The 19,184-nt window shown below is 44.8% G+C and overlaps 1 protein-coding gene across 1 annotated transcript in view; it reads right to left on the bottom strand.

Annotated features, from left to right (window-relative positions):
* Positions 1 to 5,045: 5,045 nt before the first annotated feature.
* The window catches only part of LOC149322071 (ubiquitin carboxyl-terminal hydrolase 43-like), a 156,389-nt gene continuing 142,250 nt past the window's right edge, over positions 5,046 to 19,184 (bottom strand). The window contains exons 11-16 of the mRNA XM_089522991.1: positions 18,057 to 18,134; positions 17,210 to 17,339; positions 16,527 to 16,854; positions 14,011 to 14,169; positions 7,523 to 7,681; positions 5,046 to 6,551 (exon numbers count right to left, since the gene is read on the bottom strand). Of these exons, the coding sequence (XP_089379117.1) occupies positions 5,536 to 6,551; positions 7,523 to 7,681; positions 14,011 to 14,169; positions 16,527 to 16,854; positions 17,210 to 17,339; positions 18,057 to 18,134 (1,870 nt within the window). The 3' untranslated portion in view covers positions 5,046 to 5,535. The remainder of the gene's footprint in view (positions 6,552 to 7,522; positions 7,682 to 14,010; positions 14,170 to 16,526; positions 16,855 to 17,209; positions 17,340 to 18,056; positions 18,135 to 19,184) is intronic.

The following is a 19,184-nucleotide window of genomic DNA, read 5'->3' as shown; positions in this document are numbered from 1 at the left end:
CTTTATTGTGCAGGTTGTGTTGTTCAACACAATTCTTTGTCTTCTTCCACTTTCAGGAGACCTGAATACATGCACATAAAGAGCAGCTATACACATTGATTAAAATTGCTCACATCTCCCTCCCCATCTTTTCTCACTCATGCACAAAGTTTATTTTTATATAAAAAAACATTCTGTAAAGACTGATATATATGGACCTGGTTTAAAACAAAACTGTCAAAGATGTGGACCCAAATTCTTCTAATGTGCCCTTACATTCAAAGACTTGTGGCTGATTTCCAATCTAGGTCCTGAAAAAGAACAGTTGTTACATGCCAAACATACAATATTAAAAATGCACAAGAGGGGCCTAAGGTCCTTAAGATCTCCTTCTCCTTCCTTCCATCTACATTTTGTTTTCTCTGCATGTTGCAATCTGGTTTGTTCAAATTTCAAGGCAAGAGAGAGGGAAGAAGGGAAGAACAGCACCATTCAGTGTATTTCATAGAATCTAGTTCAAGTAAACCACAAAATGAACATGAATCAACAGTGTGATGCGGCAGCTAACAAGGTCAATGCGATTTTAGGCTGCATCAATAGAAGTATAGTGTCTAGATCAAGGAAAGTAATAGTGCCACTCTATTCTGCTTTGATCAGGCCCCACCTGGAATACTGTGTCCAGTTCTGGGCACCACAATTCAAAAAGGACATTGAGAAACTGGAGCATGTCCAAAGAAGGGCGACTAAAATGGTAAAGGGTCTGGAAACCATGCCCTATGAGGAACGACTTAGGGAGCTGGGGATGTTTAGCCTGGAGAAGAGAAGGCTAAGAGGTGATATGACAGCCCTTGAAGGGATGTCACATTGAGGAGGGAGCAAGCTTGTTTTCTGCTGCTCCAGAGACTAGAACGCAGAACAATGGATGCAAACTACAGGAAAAGAGATTCCACCTCAACATTAGGAGAAACTTCCTGACAGTAAGGGCTGGTCGACAGTGGAACAAACTCCCTCGGAGTGTAGTGGAGTCTCCTTCCTTAGAGGTCTTTAAACAGAGGCTGGATGGCCATCTGTCAGGGATGCTTTGATTGAGATTTCCTGCATGGCAGGGGGTTGGACTGGATGGCCCTTGGGGTCTCTTCCAACTCTATGATTCTATGATTCTCCCTTTTTTCTTATCAAAGAAAGTATGCTAACTGGGGAGATGCAATAGCTGCACAATGTCTTTGGAGTTATCTGGAAACACTTGTTTTCACTTTGTGTGTGTGATTGTAGTTCCCATTCCCCACAGTTTCCTAAGCAGGTTTTACCTGCCCTTGCTCTTTGCAATTACTGTCTTCCCTACACAAAGGGACCTTGTAGATACTAGCTGCATACTTTCCTCTGTGTTATGGAATTGGAGAAGTGATAAGTACCAAGGGACTGATGCAGAATGGGACTTTGCGAACCATCTTCAGAATGGGACAAAACATCCAACTTATACTTTGACTAAAAAATCTTGCCTGAAATTCTCTTTGCTGTTTTGCAAGTAACCAGTGGTGTTCATGTCTAGCCATAGTAAAGAGTCCTGCATGTGTGAAAAACAGTCCTAAGGCCCTGCCTTGTCAAGCAGGGTCTGCGTGACAGTGGCATCAGACTGTGATAACCAGGACACCTCCATGCCCCCCAAGCTATCTTTCCCCAAATCCCCTCAATGCCACACAAACCTTCCCAGCCTCTCTCTGTCCTGCCAGCTGCAATTGATACACTGAAATCCTCTCGTGAAAGATGAAGTCATCCATCTCCTCGTACAAAAAACTGCTGGCTGCCTGGGAGGACGCCATTGCTTGCTCCACTCCTGCTGCAGTTGCTAGGCAATGCCTTAACAAAAAGAGCCCCCAGAGAGTGGGAGATTATTCACTCCATCCCCAACACCAACCAAGCTTCAGCCTGCAGCAGCCTGGTAACAGAATGGCCATGGCATGGTTGACCAGCTCGTGACAGTAGGCTAATGAGTCCAGAGCCAAATTCTATTTCACACTTACAAAGCTTTTGCTGGGCATCTAAGAAACAGGGCCTGGGGTATTTTCAGCTGGATGGCTTTTTCTTCACTGATGCTGGGGCAGAGATTATGAAACCACAGGTCATATAGCAAAAACAAACAAACAAACAAACAAACCAAACCCTGAATGTATGATCTGCATTGTAGCTTTCTACATGGTTGCTGAACTACACTGTGTGTTCTATTTTTAAAAGAAGACGACGACGACTGCTCCAGTATTACACATGAAAGACCCCTGGAGAATGCTACTTGCCTTGTTGTCTCAGAATGGTATCCTGCAAACATTCTCTCTTGGCTCCCTACTGTCTGTGTTCAACTGAAATTGTTGTTCTTGTTGCTGTTGTCAGAAGTAATTTGGCAACCCTAAGGTGACCCTATCATGGGTTTTTCCTCAGCAAGATTTGTTCAGAGGGTGGTTGCCCTTGCCTTCTTCTGAGGCTGAGACAGTGTGACTTGCCCAAGGTCACCAAGTGGGTTTCCATGGCTGAGTGAACCCTAGTCTGCACAGTTGTAGTCCAACACTCAAACCACTACATCACATTGCCTCTGCAACTGAAATTACAGTTTCTGAAATCACTGGTGAACTCCACACTGCTAAGTAGACATCTAATGTTTAAGCATCATGCAAGCCCAGATACAACCCTCTCTTACTTGATTCTTTTCATACCTCAGAGCTTCTTAAGCAGGCTTTAACCGTCCTTGCTCTTCACAATTCTCCCTTGCATAGAGGTGGTTGAAATCCTGAAGATACACCACAAGTCTAGATACACACTCCTGGAAACAAAGGGCATGGAGCACTAAGGGGCTGATGTAGAATAGACATTTGTATGACACTTTCAGAAAGGAGGAAATGTCCTACTTATATTTTCAGAGGAACAGCCATCATCGAGTTCTTTATTTATTTATTTATATACCGCTATTCCAAAGATCATAGCGATGAACAGCAAGTAAGCTAATTAGCAAGTAAGCTAATTTGCCCCCAACAGTCTGGGTACTCATTTTAGCGACCTCGGAAGGATGCAAGTCTAAGTCGAGCTTGGGCCCTTTTGCTGGTCTTGAACTCGCAACCTTGTGGTTTTGAGTGAATGGCTGCAGTACAGGCATTTAACCACAGCGCCACCAGGGCTCCCACCTATACCTATACCATTCGTTCTAATTTCCATAAAGACAGTCCACCTCTGCTTTCATCTCATTACAGTCCCCTAGGACATGTCCATCTTTCTGTGCCCTGTCCTTGGGAGACTTCAGTTCTTACCTCTCTATCCCAAAACTGTCTGCCATCTTTCTATCCCACAAAATCAATCAGTCTACTACACTCAGCTATCTGTATCCATGGATTCTTTATCCATGGATTCAACCATCCATTGCTTGAAAATGGTTTTTTTCTCAATTCCAAATAGAAAACCTTGATTTTGTCATTTTATATACTGGACACCATTTTACTACACCTTTGTATATACTAGGACTTCAGCATCTAGGGATCTTGGTATCCAGGAGGTGGTGGAGGGTAGTGGTGGTTCTGGAACCAAAGCCCAAGGGCTCAGTGTTTCTCTACTTAAATGTTTCATTATCAACTCAAACTCAAGCTCACATTCCAAAACTAAACCACTATGGGCTTAAGTTCAATTGCTAGTTCCAGCTATAGTCAGAATCCACAGATTCCGAATCCACGGATTCAACCAGCCATGGCTTGAAAATCTTCCTCCTCCCCCACAAAAAAACGCCCTCTACATTTAACCAACTTCCTCCATCAAAATAATTCATCTCTTTTTCTACCTAAACCACATGAGGCCCCTCTTGAACAGAGGACAAATTCAGTATCTTTCCTTTCAAACCTCTCCATTGCCTCATATGCCATCATATCACAACAGACCCAGGCTAATAACCTTCCCCACTCCATCCAAATCCTCCTGTCCTCTTTCACTTGCTTCTCCTTATTCCTGGAATTGCCTCCTGAAACTCTTGTGTGATTATTGAGATTATTGCATGCACTGTATCCCATCTTTTTCCTGATGGGATACACGTGTTTAACTTCAAAGACAGATCTTATCGCATTCTCCCATATGCAGCCCATATACAACCTGGGCTTATCCCACGGCTTTTCAAAGAGGGAAAAGTCCCGTCCTTGAACAACTGTGGGATAGATCCAGGTTGCATAAGGGCTGCATACAGGAGAAGGTGATAAACACAGTTAAACATGTGTATCCCGCTGGGAAAAAGATAGGATACAGCATGTGCAATAATCCCCATTGTCTCTGTGTAAACATCTCTATAACATCAGTGTAAACTGGTGGTTCTCAACATTTGGTCTTCCAAATATTTTGAACTTTAACTTCCAGAACTGGCAATGAAATAATGAAATCTGATGTTGAGAACAGATGAAGGACCAAATGTTGAGAACTACAGATGTAGATATTACTAAGAGTGTTGGTCAGTCTTTGCCAAAAGACCACATACAGATCTGATAGCTGAAGAAAATGTTTTATACAGCAGTCCTTTTTCAAGGAAGAATATACTGGCACATCTGCTTACTCGAGGGAAGGGGGTAGGCCTGGATGACATAGGGCCAGAAGTGTTCAGGTTTTAACAGCTACAGGAACCATAACAACTACCGTGGAGACTAGTTTTAATCATTGGTGTTCAAGAAGATGTTCCATGAAATGGCCAGAGCTGCCCAATAGTTCCTTCCCTGACTTTGGTCCAGAGCACACTGCAGAAATAATCCAGTTTGAGACCACTTTAACTGCCCTGGCTCAATGCTAGGGAATCCTGGGAGCTGTAGTTTTGTGAGATGTTTAGCACTGAGCCAGGGCAGTTAAAGCAGTCTCAGACTGGATTATTTCTGCAGTGTGTTTGAGACCTGAGTTTCTTAAAGATTAAAATGTTGCAGGAAAATACTGCAGCTCTGCCAACCAATGAAGGCCAGTTAGCTCTTCTTCTTGCTTGAGCATGCTGGTGAACAAACAGCCCCCAAATTCCACCCCTGATTGCCACCCATATCCACCCGTGGCTCCCCAAACCATCCATGCTGACCAATCATTTGAGACAATTTTAATAACAAATAGATCTGTAAAACCTAAAGGTCTTGCAGAAAATAGAAAAATTGGGATTATTGCATAGAGAGCAATGAGATTCTCCCCTCTTCTTCTTCTCCCCACAACTTGGTACCAAAATAACCGCTGTCACAAAACAACACAGCCTCTCATTATTATCAATTAAACTATGTCACTGTATAGAATAAATACTTTAATTCTAGCACTCTCCTGACATTTTTTTATATAGATCCTTTTCTGAACCCATGTCCACAAATCCCTGTTGTATTCCCAATCCCAGACAAGGCAATGGTGTTATTGAGCACCCTTGGAATGGATAAAGCCTGGCTGAAAGAAAATCCCGTAGGAAGCAAGCACCAACCATGCTTTCAAGCAATCAATAGTTTTTATCCAAAGGCCTCAAGGTCTTACAAGCACCAAGGACTGCCACTATTTTGGTATATCCAGATGGAACATCGGACTAGTTCAGAAGCTGGATTCTGGCACGGGGATTCTCCTACCCAGGGATGCTGTGTGATACCTGGCCCGCTGGAAAGTGCCACAAGAGATCCCATCTAGAGTTAGTGGTGGTGTAGAACCCTGCAAGGAGATGCTGTTGTTTGCCTTGCAGAGGGTAGTTGACCTGCTCAGCCACCACTCATTCCTTCCCTTGCTGCTGCAGGAGCTCTGAGCACGCTTGATGTCTAGTTCAGAACGGCAGATCCGCCCATTGGGCAAACCGTCTGTGGAGCTGCGACACAAAGCACTGTTTGCCCTAGTGCCAGTGACAGAAGTCAAAGTCCCATTAGAGAGGGATGCTCGGGAGGAGGCCATGACTGGTGTCATGACCCTATGCCTGTCAGACTCACTGTGCCGCTTGGGGTCTCTCCGCAGAAAGCCAGCTCTGAAAACAGCCAGTTTTCCCTCTGAGTGTTTCTCACTCTCCAGCTCCTTTGGGTCAGGGATAACTCTACCCTTGGGTTGATAGTCAGAGGGGGGAAGGTTTGTACCAGTGCGGGCAGTCCCATTGATATTAGCCTTAGTGTTAGGTTCTTCATCTTTTATTGGAAGTACTGTGCTGAGAGAAAGCACCAGTTTCTTGGGTGTCCGTGGCTGCTCACCTACATCCTCCTTTGGCTTTCCTGTTCTCTTTAGGCTGCCTGGGTTTTCCACCATCATGGATGGTTTCCCGTGGTTCTCATTCTTCCCCAGGCCTGTCAGCACATGATTTTGTTTGGCTTTGCTGAGCGAAGACTCTAGGATGTCCTCCCCTTCTTTGGTCATAAGAGGGACAATGGACTCATTTGTGAACCGAGGCCTGCGGCCAGACTCCAGGTATTCTACAAGCTCCCCAGAAGGTTCTGTTGGCCACTCTTTGGAGTTGAAAGACCAGCGCAAGGGCACGGGCTTGGGAACTCCCAGCTTAGCTTTACTGGGGGAAGCTTTCAGGCTGAGACTCCTGCCTTGTACACCACGCACCAGAGGGCGTGACTCAAAGCCACCTAGAAAAGAAAACAAAGAGGACTGTCAATGATTCCTAGGAACTTGGTGGAGTTAAATATACCACACATAGGCGTGTAGACACTTGTTGAATCAGGTGAATGGCAACAATGTTCCAAGAGTGAGCACAACGACCCCTGAATTCTTTTCCAATTCAGACTGAAATGAAAGAATTCCTCTCCTACTCTCTGTCTTCTGGACCATGTTCTTCCAACCACTCATCCTATAATCCCACATTCCCTCCATTTACTTGGCTGTTGACACTGCAGTTTGCTTTGATATAATTACAGTTCAAAGATGATATCTGTGCTGGCTAACAGGGTACACCCAGCACTGGCAAGTGGAAGGGAAATACCCTTCCTATTTGCTTGCCATTGTACCTTAATTGACAACTAGTTAAGGCAACTAAGAAAGAATAGCAGAGGGATTTGGAGAAGTGGTGGAGAGCAAGGTCAGCCAGGTAGGCTAAGCTTGCCCACTACTGGCGCATTTGCTGATCAGGCATAAAGGAGGGACCAAACACGGGTAAGAATACCCAAGGAACATTATAGCAATGGCAAGTACATTTCTATACTGCTTATCAGTGCACTTAAGCACTCCCGAAGCAGTTTACATTCCTTCCTCCCTGGTAATTTGCAACAACAGCCTCTGAACTGTGCACGAGGGAAGCGACAAAAGAACCAAAGTTCTAGTTCTTGTGATGTTGCACCTGTCCAGCTCAGTTTTAGGCCTACTGAAGCAATGTAGCTGTTCCTCAGGCAGTGTCCAAATCCATGGACAAAGGGAGCAGCCCAGCCCCCGGCTGTAGTCTCAGAAATGACAGAGGCTGGACATCTGGAGTGCCCAGATAGGAGTGTGGACATTTAATCAGGTGGGTGGCAGCAGCACTCCAAGATTTGTATTTTGGTGTTGGAGTGAGCACTATGACAGGCAGGAGTGTGTTTAGCAAGCAGAACAGAAAAAAACCAAGCACCTTTCTCCTGGTTGCTGTTGATATTGGTGGCAGTAGGTGAGTCTGGCATTTTTGGCAGGGATGGGCATGTCACAGAGTTCCGGGACACTTGGCTCTCTCGCTTGTTGCTTCCACCAAGCCGTGCCAGCCAGTGTTCAGAAATGGAGCTGCTGGTGGAACCTGCAAGGAAAACCTTTGCATTATTGTGGGAGCAGTCTTCTGTACAGGAGAGAAGAGGAATAATGTTGTTTGGTTCCACCTGTGAATGTTCACACTTTGAGTTTCTGTTCAACCATCTAATATATCAAACAGCCTTGAGGACTGAACACATATATGTAAAACCATTTGCATCTTTTAGAAACAAGTGGATATAAAACAGCCATTTTCCACAAACAATCTGGAAATGGCTCTTCTCATTTCTAAGTCAGTCTGAATTCATGCACCCCCCTTCCTAATCTGATAGAAAGGGATTACTTGCAAGCCTCTTGGATCATTTGCTAGCAGATGAGTTTACCATTGCCCAAAGAGATCTCTGTGGGATGAAGGAAACATCTGAATCTGGCAGGAAGCATGAGTGAAAACTGCTGGTGCATGCGGTGTGGGATATAGAGTCACAAGGAAAATGTACAATGTGGGTTTTAATAGTAACCAGGCATAAAAGGGTTACTGTGAGCCATAATGATTAGGCATTTAAACAGGAAGTGACATCAAAAAGATAGTCAACAAGTGCTGTAAAGTATGTAGGATGCTGCCAGTCTGAGAAGTCCCTCAGGAGGGAGGCTGGATCCTTTGTGAGACCAGAGGGAGATGCAAGGCCTAGTGGGCCTCACGGAGCCTTTGCTAGAGTAGTGGAGCATTGTGCCCCAGAGTAGGTTGTTACTACTGCGGATGGTGGAAGGTGTCGATGTATATATTGTTGTACACAGTGGAACGTCTTCTAAGAATAAAAGCCTCCTCTGAGAGACGTTTACAGTGTCTCTTTGCTCACTGAGAAAGGGAGATGTGTTTCTCCAGCTCACAAGCTGCTGACTATAGTCACGAAGGTGGAAAATCTGGTGCCAAACGTTGATGTGTTGCCTCACACGCTGTGCAACATCAAAAGTGTTTTAACAAAAACTGCTGGTGCATGCGGTGTGAGATCCCTTAGCAGTCTTGGGGCAAGAAAGTCCTCTGAAGGACTGGGCTTCTCTCAGGCACAACCTCTGCAAATTTCCCTTTGCTCACTCCTGGGGGGTGTTCCCACTTGGCAGATAAAACGGATTATATCGGCACGATTCTGATTATGTTCCGGGAATAATTTGAATTTTTTCCATCGTTTCCATTACGAAAAGGGGCAAATTACCTCGATTCATTTAGACCCTGTTTTCGTTCCCATTTATTTTAAATCGCTTTATTTTAAAGCAGATTAACTTGCTCCCCGTTCCCATTTGTGTCCGCAAGCTGTCAATCAAGCGCCTAGGCTTCAGACGTCATAAGTCTTGGGTTTTTTTTTGGGGGGGGGGCAGCCAATGAAAATCGGCTGCATTCAAGACTCTTCTGTTGTGTCTCCCCAGACTAGAAGGAGCCTCTATTCGTCCTCTTCTGTGTCTCCCCATATTAACTACCATAACTCAGTGCCAGGGAATCCTGGGAATGGTAGTTTATTATGGCACCAGCACTCTCTGGCAGAGGAGGATAAATGTCTCACATACACAACAGTTCCCATAATTCCTTATTACTGAGCCAGGGCAGGTTAAGGGGTCTCAAACTGTATTATTTCTACAGTGGGTTTGGAACTACAGATGAGGGTTTTTTTGTAAATTAAAAAAGTTGTTACTTTATAATTTACTTTAAAGTAACAACTTTTTTAATTTACAAAAAAACCCTCATCTGTAGTTCCAAACCCACTGTAGAAATAATACAGTTTGAGACCCCTTAACCTGCCCTGGCTCAGTAATAAGGAATTATGGGAACTGTTGTGTATGTGAGACATTTATCCTCCTCTGCCAGAGTGTGCTGGTGCCATAATACACACACACACACACAAATATACATTCATATGTGTATATATGTGCGTTCACACACGCACACAAATATGTGTGTATATACCTGTTTGTGTTTATATATATATATATATATATATATATGCATATGTGTGTGTGAGTATTCATATATAAGCATGTGTGTGTATAAAGATCTATCTATCTATCTATCTATCTATCTATCTATCTATCTATCTATCTATCGTGTGTGTGTGTGTTTGCCAAATCGGATCAAGGAGGAGAAGGCAGCAGGCTTCAGTGGGGAGAGACTCTTTGGGGAAGAGAGAAAAGAAGGTGACCCCCCTCAGATCCCTGGAGATAGATATATATATATATATAAGGTATATATATATATACACACACACACATATAGGCATCTATCTATCTATCTATCTATCTATCTATCTATCTATCTATCTATCTAAATAGTGTGTGTGCGTGTGTGTTTGCCAAATCGGATCAAGGAGGAGAAGGCAGCAGGCTTCAGTGGGTAGAAACTATGCATCCAAAGCTCAGGCTTGGCAAATCGGATCAAGGAGGAGAAGGCAGCAAGGTTCAGTGGGGAGAGACTCTTTGGGGAAGAGAGAAGAGAAAGCTTGATCCCCCCCTCAGATTCCTGGACGTCCAATCTCTCCTGTGCCTTCCCATAGTTCTTCTGGAAGGAGCCTCCATTCCCCCAAATCCCTTTGCCTCCCCCATTGCTCCCTGGGCTGTCTGGGGGGTGATCAAGGAGGCATGTACTGCAAAGCCCATCTATGTCTTCCCACAGTTCCTCTGGGAAAGAGAGAAGGAAACTCCATTCCCCCAAATCCCTTTGCCTCTCCCATTGCTCCCTGGGCTGTCTGGGGGACGATCAAGCAGGCATGTCCTGCAAAGCCCATCTGCTGCTCAGGTGCTCAGGCAGAGGCAAAAAAAGAAAAAATGGGGGTGTTCTCACTGGCTTATACTCCGTGTTACAAATCGAATCAAAGGTACATCATTCCTATTAGAAACTGAATTAAGTCTAGAACAGTTCTAGAGCAACCCGCAATCGTTCCCACTAAAATGCGATTCGTCAATCGGATTATAATTAAATCCGTGTTAAAGGCGTATAACCCGTGTTAAAAAAATAGAAGGGTCGAACCTACATTTTTTCCTTGATTCGGGATAGGATTCGGAGTATGTAAATAGGAACGTTTCGGCCTTTGAATCGGGTCAACTGGATGGGAGGAGCGGAGTGCGATGGGCTGGCCTGGGGGTGTCACCCTCTTTGGTCTCTTTCTGCATCGCCAGCGCCATTTTCTTCCATTCGCACAATAGCCTTTCCTCCGGTGGATTGCAACCTCCCCTCTGCTCCTCTTTCATAAACCGACATGTGAGGAGAGCCAATGAACACCATTTTTAACTATTCTTTCTTTTTCACCTCTGCCTGAGCACCAGATGGGCTTTGGAGGACAGCCCAGAGATCAATGGGGCAGCCAAAGTGAATTTGGGGAATTCATGGCTCCCAAGACTGCCCATTCTATTCTATTTCAGTCTGTTTAGCCAGTGTTTAAATCTCTCTATTCTATCCATCCATCTGTATGTATCCTGTCTGTCTCTCTGTCTGTCCAACCATGTATGTATCTATCTACCCATATCCATCTATCCATCTATCCATCTATCCATCCATCCATCCAATATACTTGTCCAGTACGTCTGCCTGTCCAACCATGTATCTGTATATCTATCTATCCATACATCCATCTGTCTGTCTGTCTGTCTGTCTATCTATCTAACTATCTATCAATCTAACTATCCTATCTACCTATCCAGACTGTGTGTGTCTGTCTGTCTGTCTGTCTGTCTGTCTGTCTGTCTCTCTCTCTGTCTAGCCAATGTACCTATCTAATTAGTCTGTCTGCATGTCTCTCTCTGTCTCTCTCTCTCTCTCTTTCTCATAGCATAGTAATCGCCAGCGTGTTGAAAGGGGTTTGAGCACTGGATTATGACTCTTTGGTCACCTTGGGCCAGTCACAGTCTCTCAGCCTCTGGTGATGGCAAAAGCCTGCTTACTGGAATCCTATTCTATTACTCACTATTCTTAGATAGCTCTGCAGTGATTGATATTTATACTGTTTGATACTGATGTGGTGGTTTTCTATAGGAGATTTTCAATGTTTATGTCAATAAAAAAGACTTATGCTTTGTTTATATGTTTTATTCCTAGGTCATGGCCAGTTTTGCAGAGTTAGGATTTCCTCAAGTTGTTGGAGCAATTGATGGGTGCCATATCAAAATCATTGCTCCTGCTCATCAGGGTGCGCAGTCTTCCCCAAAGATTCTCTCCCCATGGGGCGGACAAAGCAAATTTAGGGAACCGAAGCTCTTTCCAGAGGAACTATGGGATGGGTTTCACAGGAAATCCCTGCTTCATGGCTCCCAAGACAGCCCAGGGAGCACTCTTCCCTAAAGAGTCTCTCCCCATGGGGCGGCCAAAGCGAATTTAGGGAACTGAAGCTCTTTCCTGTGTCTCCCTAGATTGGGAAAGAGAGATGGAAAGGCTCTCCCCACACAGAGAGGGGAGGTTGCAATGGGTGGGGGGGGGGGGGGAATAGAGCCTTTCTATCTCTCTTTCCCAAACGGAATCTGCCTTCTCCTCCAACCCTGGAAAGAGAATCTTTGGGAAGAGTGCTCCCATCCCATAGTTCCTCTGGAAGCAGCTTTCCCTAAATTCGCTTTGCCTGCAGCCTCCCCCAGCCTGGTGTCTTTTTCCAAGGTAGCAGAAGTGCTTTGGGGAGGCAGTTTTCTCTCCCTCAACCATCCTTCCCCACGAATAATTGCAGGACTCAGCACTTTAAGTGCCTCCTCATTGGCTCTTTTATAACAAACCGCGAAATTTAAAAGTGACGTTATGATGACGTTGCTTTGATTGACAGCCCAAAAATGGTGAGTGGGAACGAAATAAGGCTAAAACCGGTTTATATAAACACCGTTTTATTTGAATAGGAACGAAAGAGGATCACTTAAAGCGAATCAGTTGGTAAATGAGAACAAAGAAAAAAAAGCGATTTGGAACGCGGGATAAGACCAGGGTTATTTTGAATCGATTTAACTGATACCGGTGTATTTTAAAGCGTTGTAAATCACAAGTGGGAACACCCCCAATAATAGTTAAAAATGGTGTTCAATGGCTCTCCTCACACATCGGTCTATGAATGAGGAGCAGAGGGGAGGTTGCAATCCACCGGGGGAAAGTCTATGCGAATTGAAGAAAATGGTGCTGGCAATGCAGAAAGAGAACAAAGAGGGTGACACCCCCAGGCCAGTCCCTTGAGCGCTGCTCCTCTCATCTCCAGGTTCCTGAATCAGACACCCTTTCGTTCCCATTCGGATACCACGAATCGGACCCCGGGAGCAAAAATAATTTGCTTTAAAACCTACTGTTTTTTTAAACCGCTTTATAGGCATATAATGAATTATTCAAGATAATCCGATTCAGATTCGAATCTCTATGGGAACAATTCAGGGGCAATGCAGGTAATTCGGGCTTCAGTGGAAACGATACCCCCTAAATTCGCATCATGATCCGCTTTATAGGCGAATGGGAACACCCCCCTGGTCAGTCACATTTCTGCATGAGTGAAAACCAGCTAGGGATACAGGAGCTGTGAGATTATGCTTTTGCCTGACAGGTTTTCACAGGCACAGCTGTCAAAGTCAGCCAGCAATAGTGGGAAAGTAGTGCAAGCTCCCCTCCCAATTTTTGGCTCCGTGTGAGGACATAACACAGTCAAAGAAGACCTGTTGGGCTCCCCCTGAAATTCCAAATCATCATTTTGGGGATTTACAGCTATCTTGGTAGAAGTTGCAGAAGTCAAAGATTTGGCAAGCATGACAAGCCCTGAAAGCCTGTATCTGGGTTCAATCAGCACTTCTAGCATCTCACATTAATAGTACCTAGCAGTTTACAATTGATATTGCCAAAAGGAATAACCCGCTGGGGGATTCTCCGTTAAAAAATTAAGAATAGGCCATTTCCAGCTACATTTCTCATCTTCTTTTCCTACTAGTCCTTTCTTGTCCCTAGAAGGAATATGTGCCCTATTTTTTATTTTGTACTTTGAACATATATACTATAAAGTGTAGCTGGTTTGTTCCTCCCACATCTCCATTCTAAAGTTACTACTTCTTTGCTGAAAGTAAATCTAACCTCACAGTAAATCTAACTTGATGAAGTCCTATTCCAGTCCTTCACACACCCCTCATAAACTAGATGCTTATGTTATGGGACCTGTGAGGTGCTCATACCAAGGTAATGCAGTTCTGTAAATCATCCCTTTGAAATGAATACAACCCACATCCATTACTCACACCAGCATGGGACTTTAAGACCCATGTTCTTAAATCCATGCCAATGGCTGTTTAGAACTCTTAGATATACATCAATTTTTATGACAGAAGATTGACTAATGTCCAAAACATAATAAGCAGCTGTGCCACTAGGCAGGTTAGATGCCCCCTGCGAACCTCTGACAGAACTTTCTCCAGACCAGCTTGGAACCACACTGCGTCTCTGATAAAAGAGGATGTAGGCACCCCGCGTGCTGATTTCATCTTCCAAGACGGCTTCTACGGTGCTGTCATCATAGCTGTACCAGTTACCATCCAAGGCGTTGCGGCAGTATGCTGCAGATGGAGCACACACATTAGAGCTGAGGTGGGGCAATTCTGGCCCTTCAATTATTTGCACACAATTAATCCCATCATACTTCACCAGTGGTCAGACTATCAAGTGCTGAAAGGGACAAGAGTTCAAAAACTCAGAGGCCCCATTCATACTGGTCTAAAAGACCTGGAAGGAACTGGGCTGATCCGGATGCCCCTCCCCCGAATCGCTCCGTTAGCAAGTGCCCACTACAAATTTGAAATCGAATGCATTTTGACAGAAATCGAATGCATTCTGGAGGTGGCTGCTGCCAATCAAGCTATCGTCATGGTGACGTTTGCAGGGCATCGGGGGAAGTGTCCTCCCTTTTTAAAGAGCCAGGCACAGGGGTTTCAGCGGCTGAAGCAGGGAGAGAGATGCCTCTCTCTCTCTCTCTCTCTTTTTTTATAAACCTGTGGGCTTTTGGGTCAGATCTGCCCCTGTCCCAGGCAAAGGATGGGATTGCCATGCATTTTTTTTATGCTTTTAAAAGCAACATTAGCTTTACCTTTGCTTCCCTTGCTGTATCTGCTCAAGAAGACAAATCATTCGCATAGTTGCTCAAAAAAAAATTGTTAAAAATGTAACATTGATTGTTTGCAACATTTGTAGCTTCTCCCTCTGCAGAAAGCAAGGAGATCCAAGGATATCCAAGTGCAAGCCTAGCTCCATCTGCCTCTGGAATATAAACCATGCGCATGTTCGCTAAAAAAAAATTGTTAAAAATGTAACATTGATTGTTTGCAACATTTGTAGCTTCTGCCTCTGCAGAAAGCAAGGAAATCCAAAGATATAAACTGCAAGCCTGGCTCCATCTGCCTCTGGAATATAAACAATGCGCATAGTTGCTCAAAAAAAAATGGTTTGAATTTGAAAAGGGGGGGGGGGTTGCCTGACGTGAGCTCCGTTAGTGACCTGAATTTTTTCCTCCTGCAAGGGAAGGAATGCCCAGTGATAGAGGGCTTTGGGCAGAGGATGCAGGGAAAAGAGGGCTTTGGGCAGGGGATGCAGGGAAAAGAGGGCTTTGGGCAGGGGATGCAGGGAAAAGAGGCTCCTAAAGAATGCCTTCCCTTGCTCCCTTCTTCCCAGGGCTCTTTCCTCCTCCCCCTCCCCTCCGATGAGGGGAGGAAATGCCTTGCCCTTTGCCCACCCTCTGACCTAAATCCCTCCCTCAATTTGCCTCGATCGTGATCGAGGCCAAAGTTCTCATTCCCAGGACCCGGGGTTTTTAAAAAGAAACGGCATTTGCGCCAATTTCAAAAGACCCGCGCTAGGGGCCATTTAACACGGAACGGGTGTGCAAGCCCCGGATTCGCTTGTGTGAGATTCGGGGTGAGTAGGAACTTCACGTGATTGAATCGGTTTCAGAACCGATGTTTTTTGTAATGTGAATGGGCCCAGAGGGTGACAAGTCCCCACTTTTGACCACAGATACAATGGCATGTGGGGTTGAGCCCCGTCGAGGTGTGTGGATAATATGGACACTGCAGCGGGAGATCCTGAGGAATCACTTTGTTCTCTCTAAGATGAAGATCTCCAATCCTCCCAGCTCATGTCAGAACACCTGTAGCTCTTGTCAGAGCCAGTTCATGTTCAAATGCTCCTATAAAGGGAGGAATGTTTCCAGGAAAGAAGGATGTAATTTTCTAGCATATGGCTAGAGAACTCATAAACAAAATGTGTTATGTGCCTGTCATCAGAGCTGGAACTTCTCACCCCTTCTTGCTTGTTGGCTACTTGCATTTCCCATGTTCAGATGGAGTCACACAAGGACCTGTGTTGTCATGCATTGTGTCCAGCATCTTAAGGAATTCAACATTTTCATTATTCATATTTAATTTTAAAGCAAGTTTTTAGCTCTTTCAGCTCTGAAGACAAGCTGTTAGCAGCTCTCAGCAGAAACTCCAGTGGGTAAGAAGAGGTCAGGTTGGGGGTGATTCAAGTGCTGGGATTTGAATGTTTTGAAACATTAATTTATTTGTTACACTTGTATCATCTTTTCTCTAGAGAGCTCATGGTGGCATGCACTGCTTTTTCCTATCAGTGTTATTGCCTCAACATTAGAAGATAAAGAATATATAAGTTTAAAAATAAGCAATTTATGAAGATTCACTTAATTTTCCTAATGTACCCCTCTTACAAAACTAGTAATTGCTTGGTGTACAAACTGACCCATCCCCCCCCCCCAAAAAAAAAAAAAACCTGAGCAAAGAACACAACAGTGTCATAATTCAAAGCAGGGTTAAGGATAACATAAAGGTATGGTGCTCTCCCCAAATTTCAGTTCAGCAGCAGTTCCTTAGGACCTTCCTATGCTGACATCCACTGGAACACTCACCTGTGTAATGCCCACCCTGCATGCTCCCATGGTGGTTGCAGACGGCATACAGGTCATAGAGGAAGTTGCACTGGCTGCTTTCTGGTGTAGGGTGTTTCCAGGGGCCCCACTTGCTGCCACGGCTGCGCTTGGCCACATGGGGAGCCATATCAAGCCCACACAGGGGGAAGCGCACAAACGTGGAGAGCTTGTGGCGCTGCTCTCCCACCTGCCGAAAGCGCTTCAGGTGAATGATGAGGATGTCAGGTAGAGTCCACAGGCTGAGCTTGACCATACCCTGCTGAAGTACCTGGCAGTGGGGACAGCGCCAGGCATCATCGGGGGCCAGCTGCAGAGGAAGAAACAATGTCACCACTACAGGGATTTGGCAATTTAGATGTTGGGGGACAGACTCAGCAGTGACCTGGCAGATGGGGGATTAATGGCTGCTGCTGCTGGATGGGCTCATTCTATCAGCAGCAGCTGCTCAACCCTACTTCTAAAATCCTATCAGCTAGGCCCAAGCCAGAAGACATCTCTAAGCAAAAAAGAGGAAAAGCTAACCACATGGCCATTACTATTCCTGTCCAGAAAAGCAAGTGATTTTGTGATCTGTCAGCCAACAAAGATAGGCCTACTCTACTTATCTCCATCCCAGCAAGCTAAATCTTAGCACTCCCTTGGCGGCCACAGTCCAGGGGTACCTGTTCCTCCTTGGTGTACAGCTGGAAGCATTCATCCAGGGTGCAGCTATGTTGCTGCAGATGGAGCTGTTGCTTCAGTCTCACACTTTCTGCATCCTGAACCACTTCTTCTTGGATGTTCCCAAACAAGCTGCAAAAATGTAGATGAGCATGTCAGAAGTGCCCACAGCCCCAGTGCGGATCCTAATGTGAACATGCATTGCTCTCATGTGAGACAGAAATGCTCAGGGTAGCTATTAATCTGCCCATTTCTCCACTGAAGCTGCATTACCTCTTAATATCCATGGGCAGCTGTTCAAGAATTGTGTGAATGTCATGAAACCCTAAACCCAGTTACTCAGGCAGTAGCTCCTAAATAAGAATGCCTATCCAGATGAATATTCAGATTTATGTAGAAGATAAGTGTTTTCTGGGATATCATGACCAGTTTCCCAAAATGGTTAGAGATTTGGGGAGCCCCCAAGAGGATCCAAAGTGAGCTTTTCTTCTTTTCCTTGGAAGTCAGGCCTTTAACTGTATCTCAAATCACGTCCTCTTCAAATGTCAAACTTAAGTGCTCCCCAATAATTTCTCTGACATGATGAAGACAGACAGTTTCAACAGGTATTCAAGCATCTAAAGTACACCCCAATCTCTTTTACCGTACCTTTTCAATAATTCTCTTTAAAAAAAATAACAAAGAAGGTTCTAAACTCATTTCATACCAAGAGCAGCTGCAGTGTTCAGAAGACTGGACCACTTTAGACAACACACCGGTAACTTCTAAAATCCCCCCCCCCCGAAAACCCATTATGGATGCTCGGGGAGTGTCATGATGATTGGCCATCACACAGGGTAACACACTTACCTTTCTTTGGTGTTCACATCCCATTCAATTACCAACTTCACATGAGCAGGGCCACCAGGGCCACCAAACTGTAGCGCTCTGCAGAAAGAAGAAACTATTAGATAAACTGTGGGGCGTGGTGGGTGCAGAGGTGGTGGATGAGCTCTCCTGGTGATGAATCCTAATTTGGCACTGGCAGGGGCTCTCATTCAATTTGGGACAGCTACAGGAGGAGGAGCTATGAAATCCAGAGACAATATGCAAACTTTGCAGTGGTGGTTCCACCAGTTGCTACTGAAGTCAACATTGCACAAAGGGTTGGACAACATTTCTTCTGACAGCCTCAGTCTGCTGTTAACACAGAATGTGTGGGCTGCAGGTAGGGTAGGAGCATCAGAGCCAATACTGTCCAGCAGGGGGCAGACTCCTCCCATAGAAGGTTGAATTTATTGTCATGTTATTCAGGCATCAAATTGTCTCCAGCCATTCCTCCTTGATGGTATCATTTGGTGCATATCGTGATTACAGTTTGTTTACTGACAAATGGGCAAGAAGAGAAATCTTGCAGAACTTGGTCTGGAGTAGTGTTTGATCCAAAGAACAGCCCATGGTGAAGTTCAACTCCAAATATTCCCCATTCCATATTGTCTTAGAAAGGCTTATCAGTCTATCTATTGAGTCTGGAGTCCTGTTACAGTTCAGGAAGTTTTGATCAGGGTCTGGATTGTAGAGATTAGGGAGAAAGCCCTAGTGGCTTTTACTGATCGGATTGTGAAGAACTCAGGGTGGGAAGAAACAAGACTGTGACTCTTACACCTAGAAAAACAACAACAACAAAGTTTTGCTCCCAGTCTCTCTCAGTATAGGTATGGACAGATATGTATGTTCAGCTGTTCTTCCAGGAGGTTAGTTGCCTAAAGCTCAAATAGAATTGGGATGAGGAGAGAGGAATTGTGGCTGAGAAGACAGAAAAGAGTACAATTTGCAGCATATTAGCCTAATCTCAAGAGCATAAAATTGATCAGGGGAGGGGAGAAAAATTACACCTGACTATAACGATTGGGAGGGGAGGATTTAACATAAACACATTTTACAGAACTGAATTTTAAAATGGACACTCACTAGCAAGAGGTGTTTTGTCAAAACATG

This window comes from Sceloporus occidentalis, unplaced genomic scaffold (assembly GCF_023333645.1).
Source record: "Sceloporus occidentalis isolate IW3139 unplaced genomic scaffold, rSceOcc1.0.p SCAF_1, whole genome shotgun sequence".
Lineage (NCBI taxonomy): Eukaryota > Metazoa > Chordata > Lepidosauria > Squamata > Phrynosomatidae > Sceloporus > Sceloporus occidentalis.
Note: the sequence above shows the minus strand (reverse complement) of the source record. Positions and strands in the feature narration are given on the sequence as shown.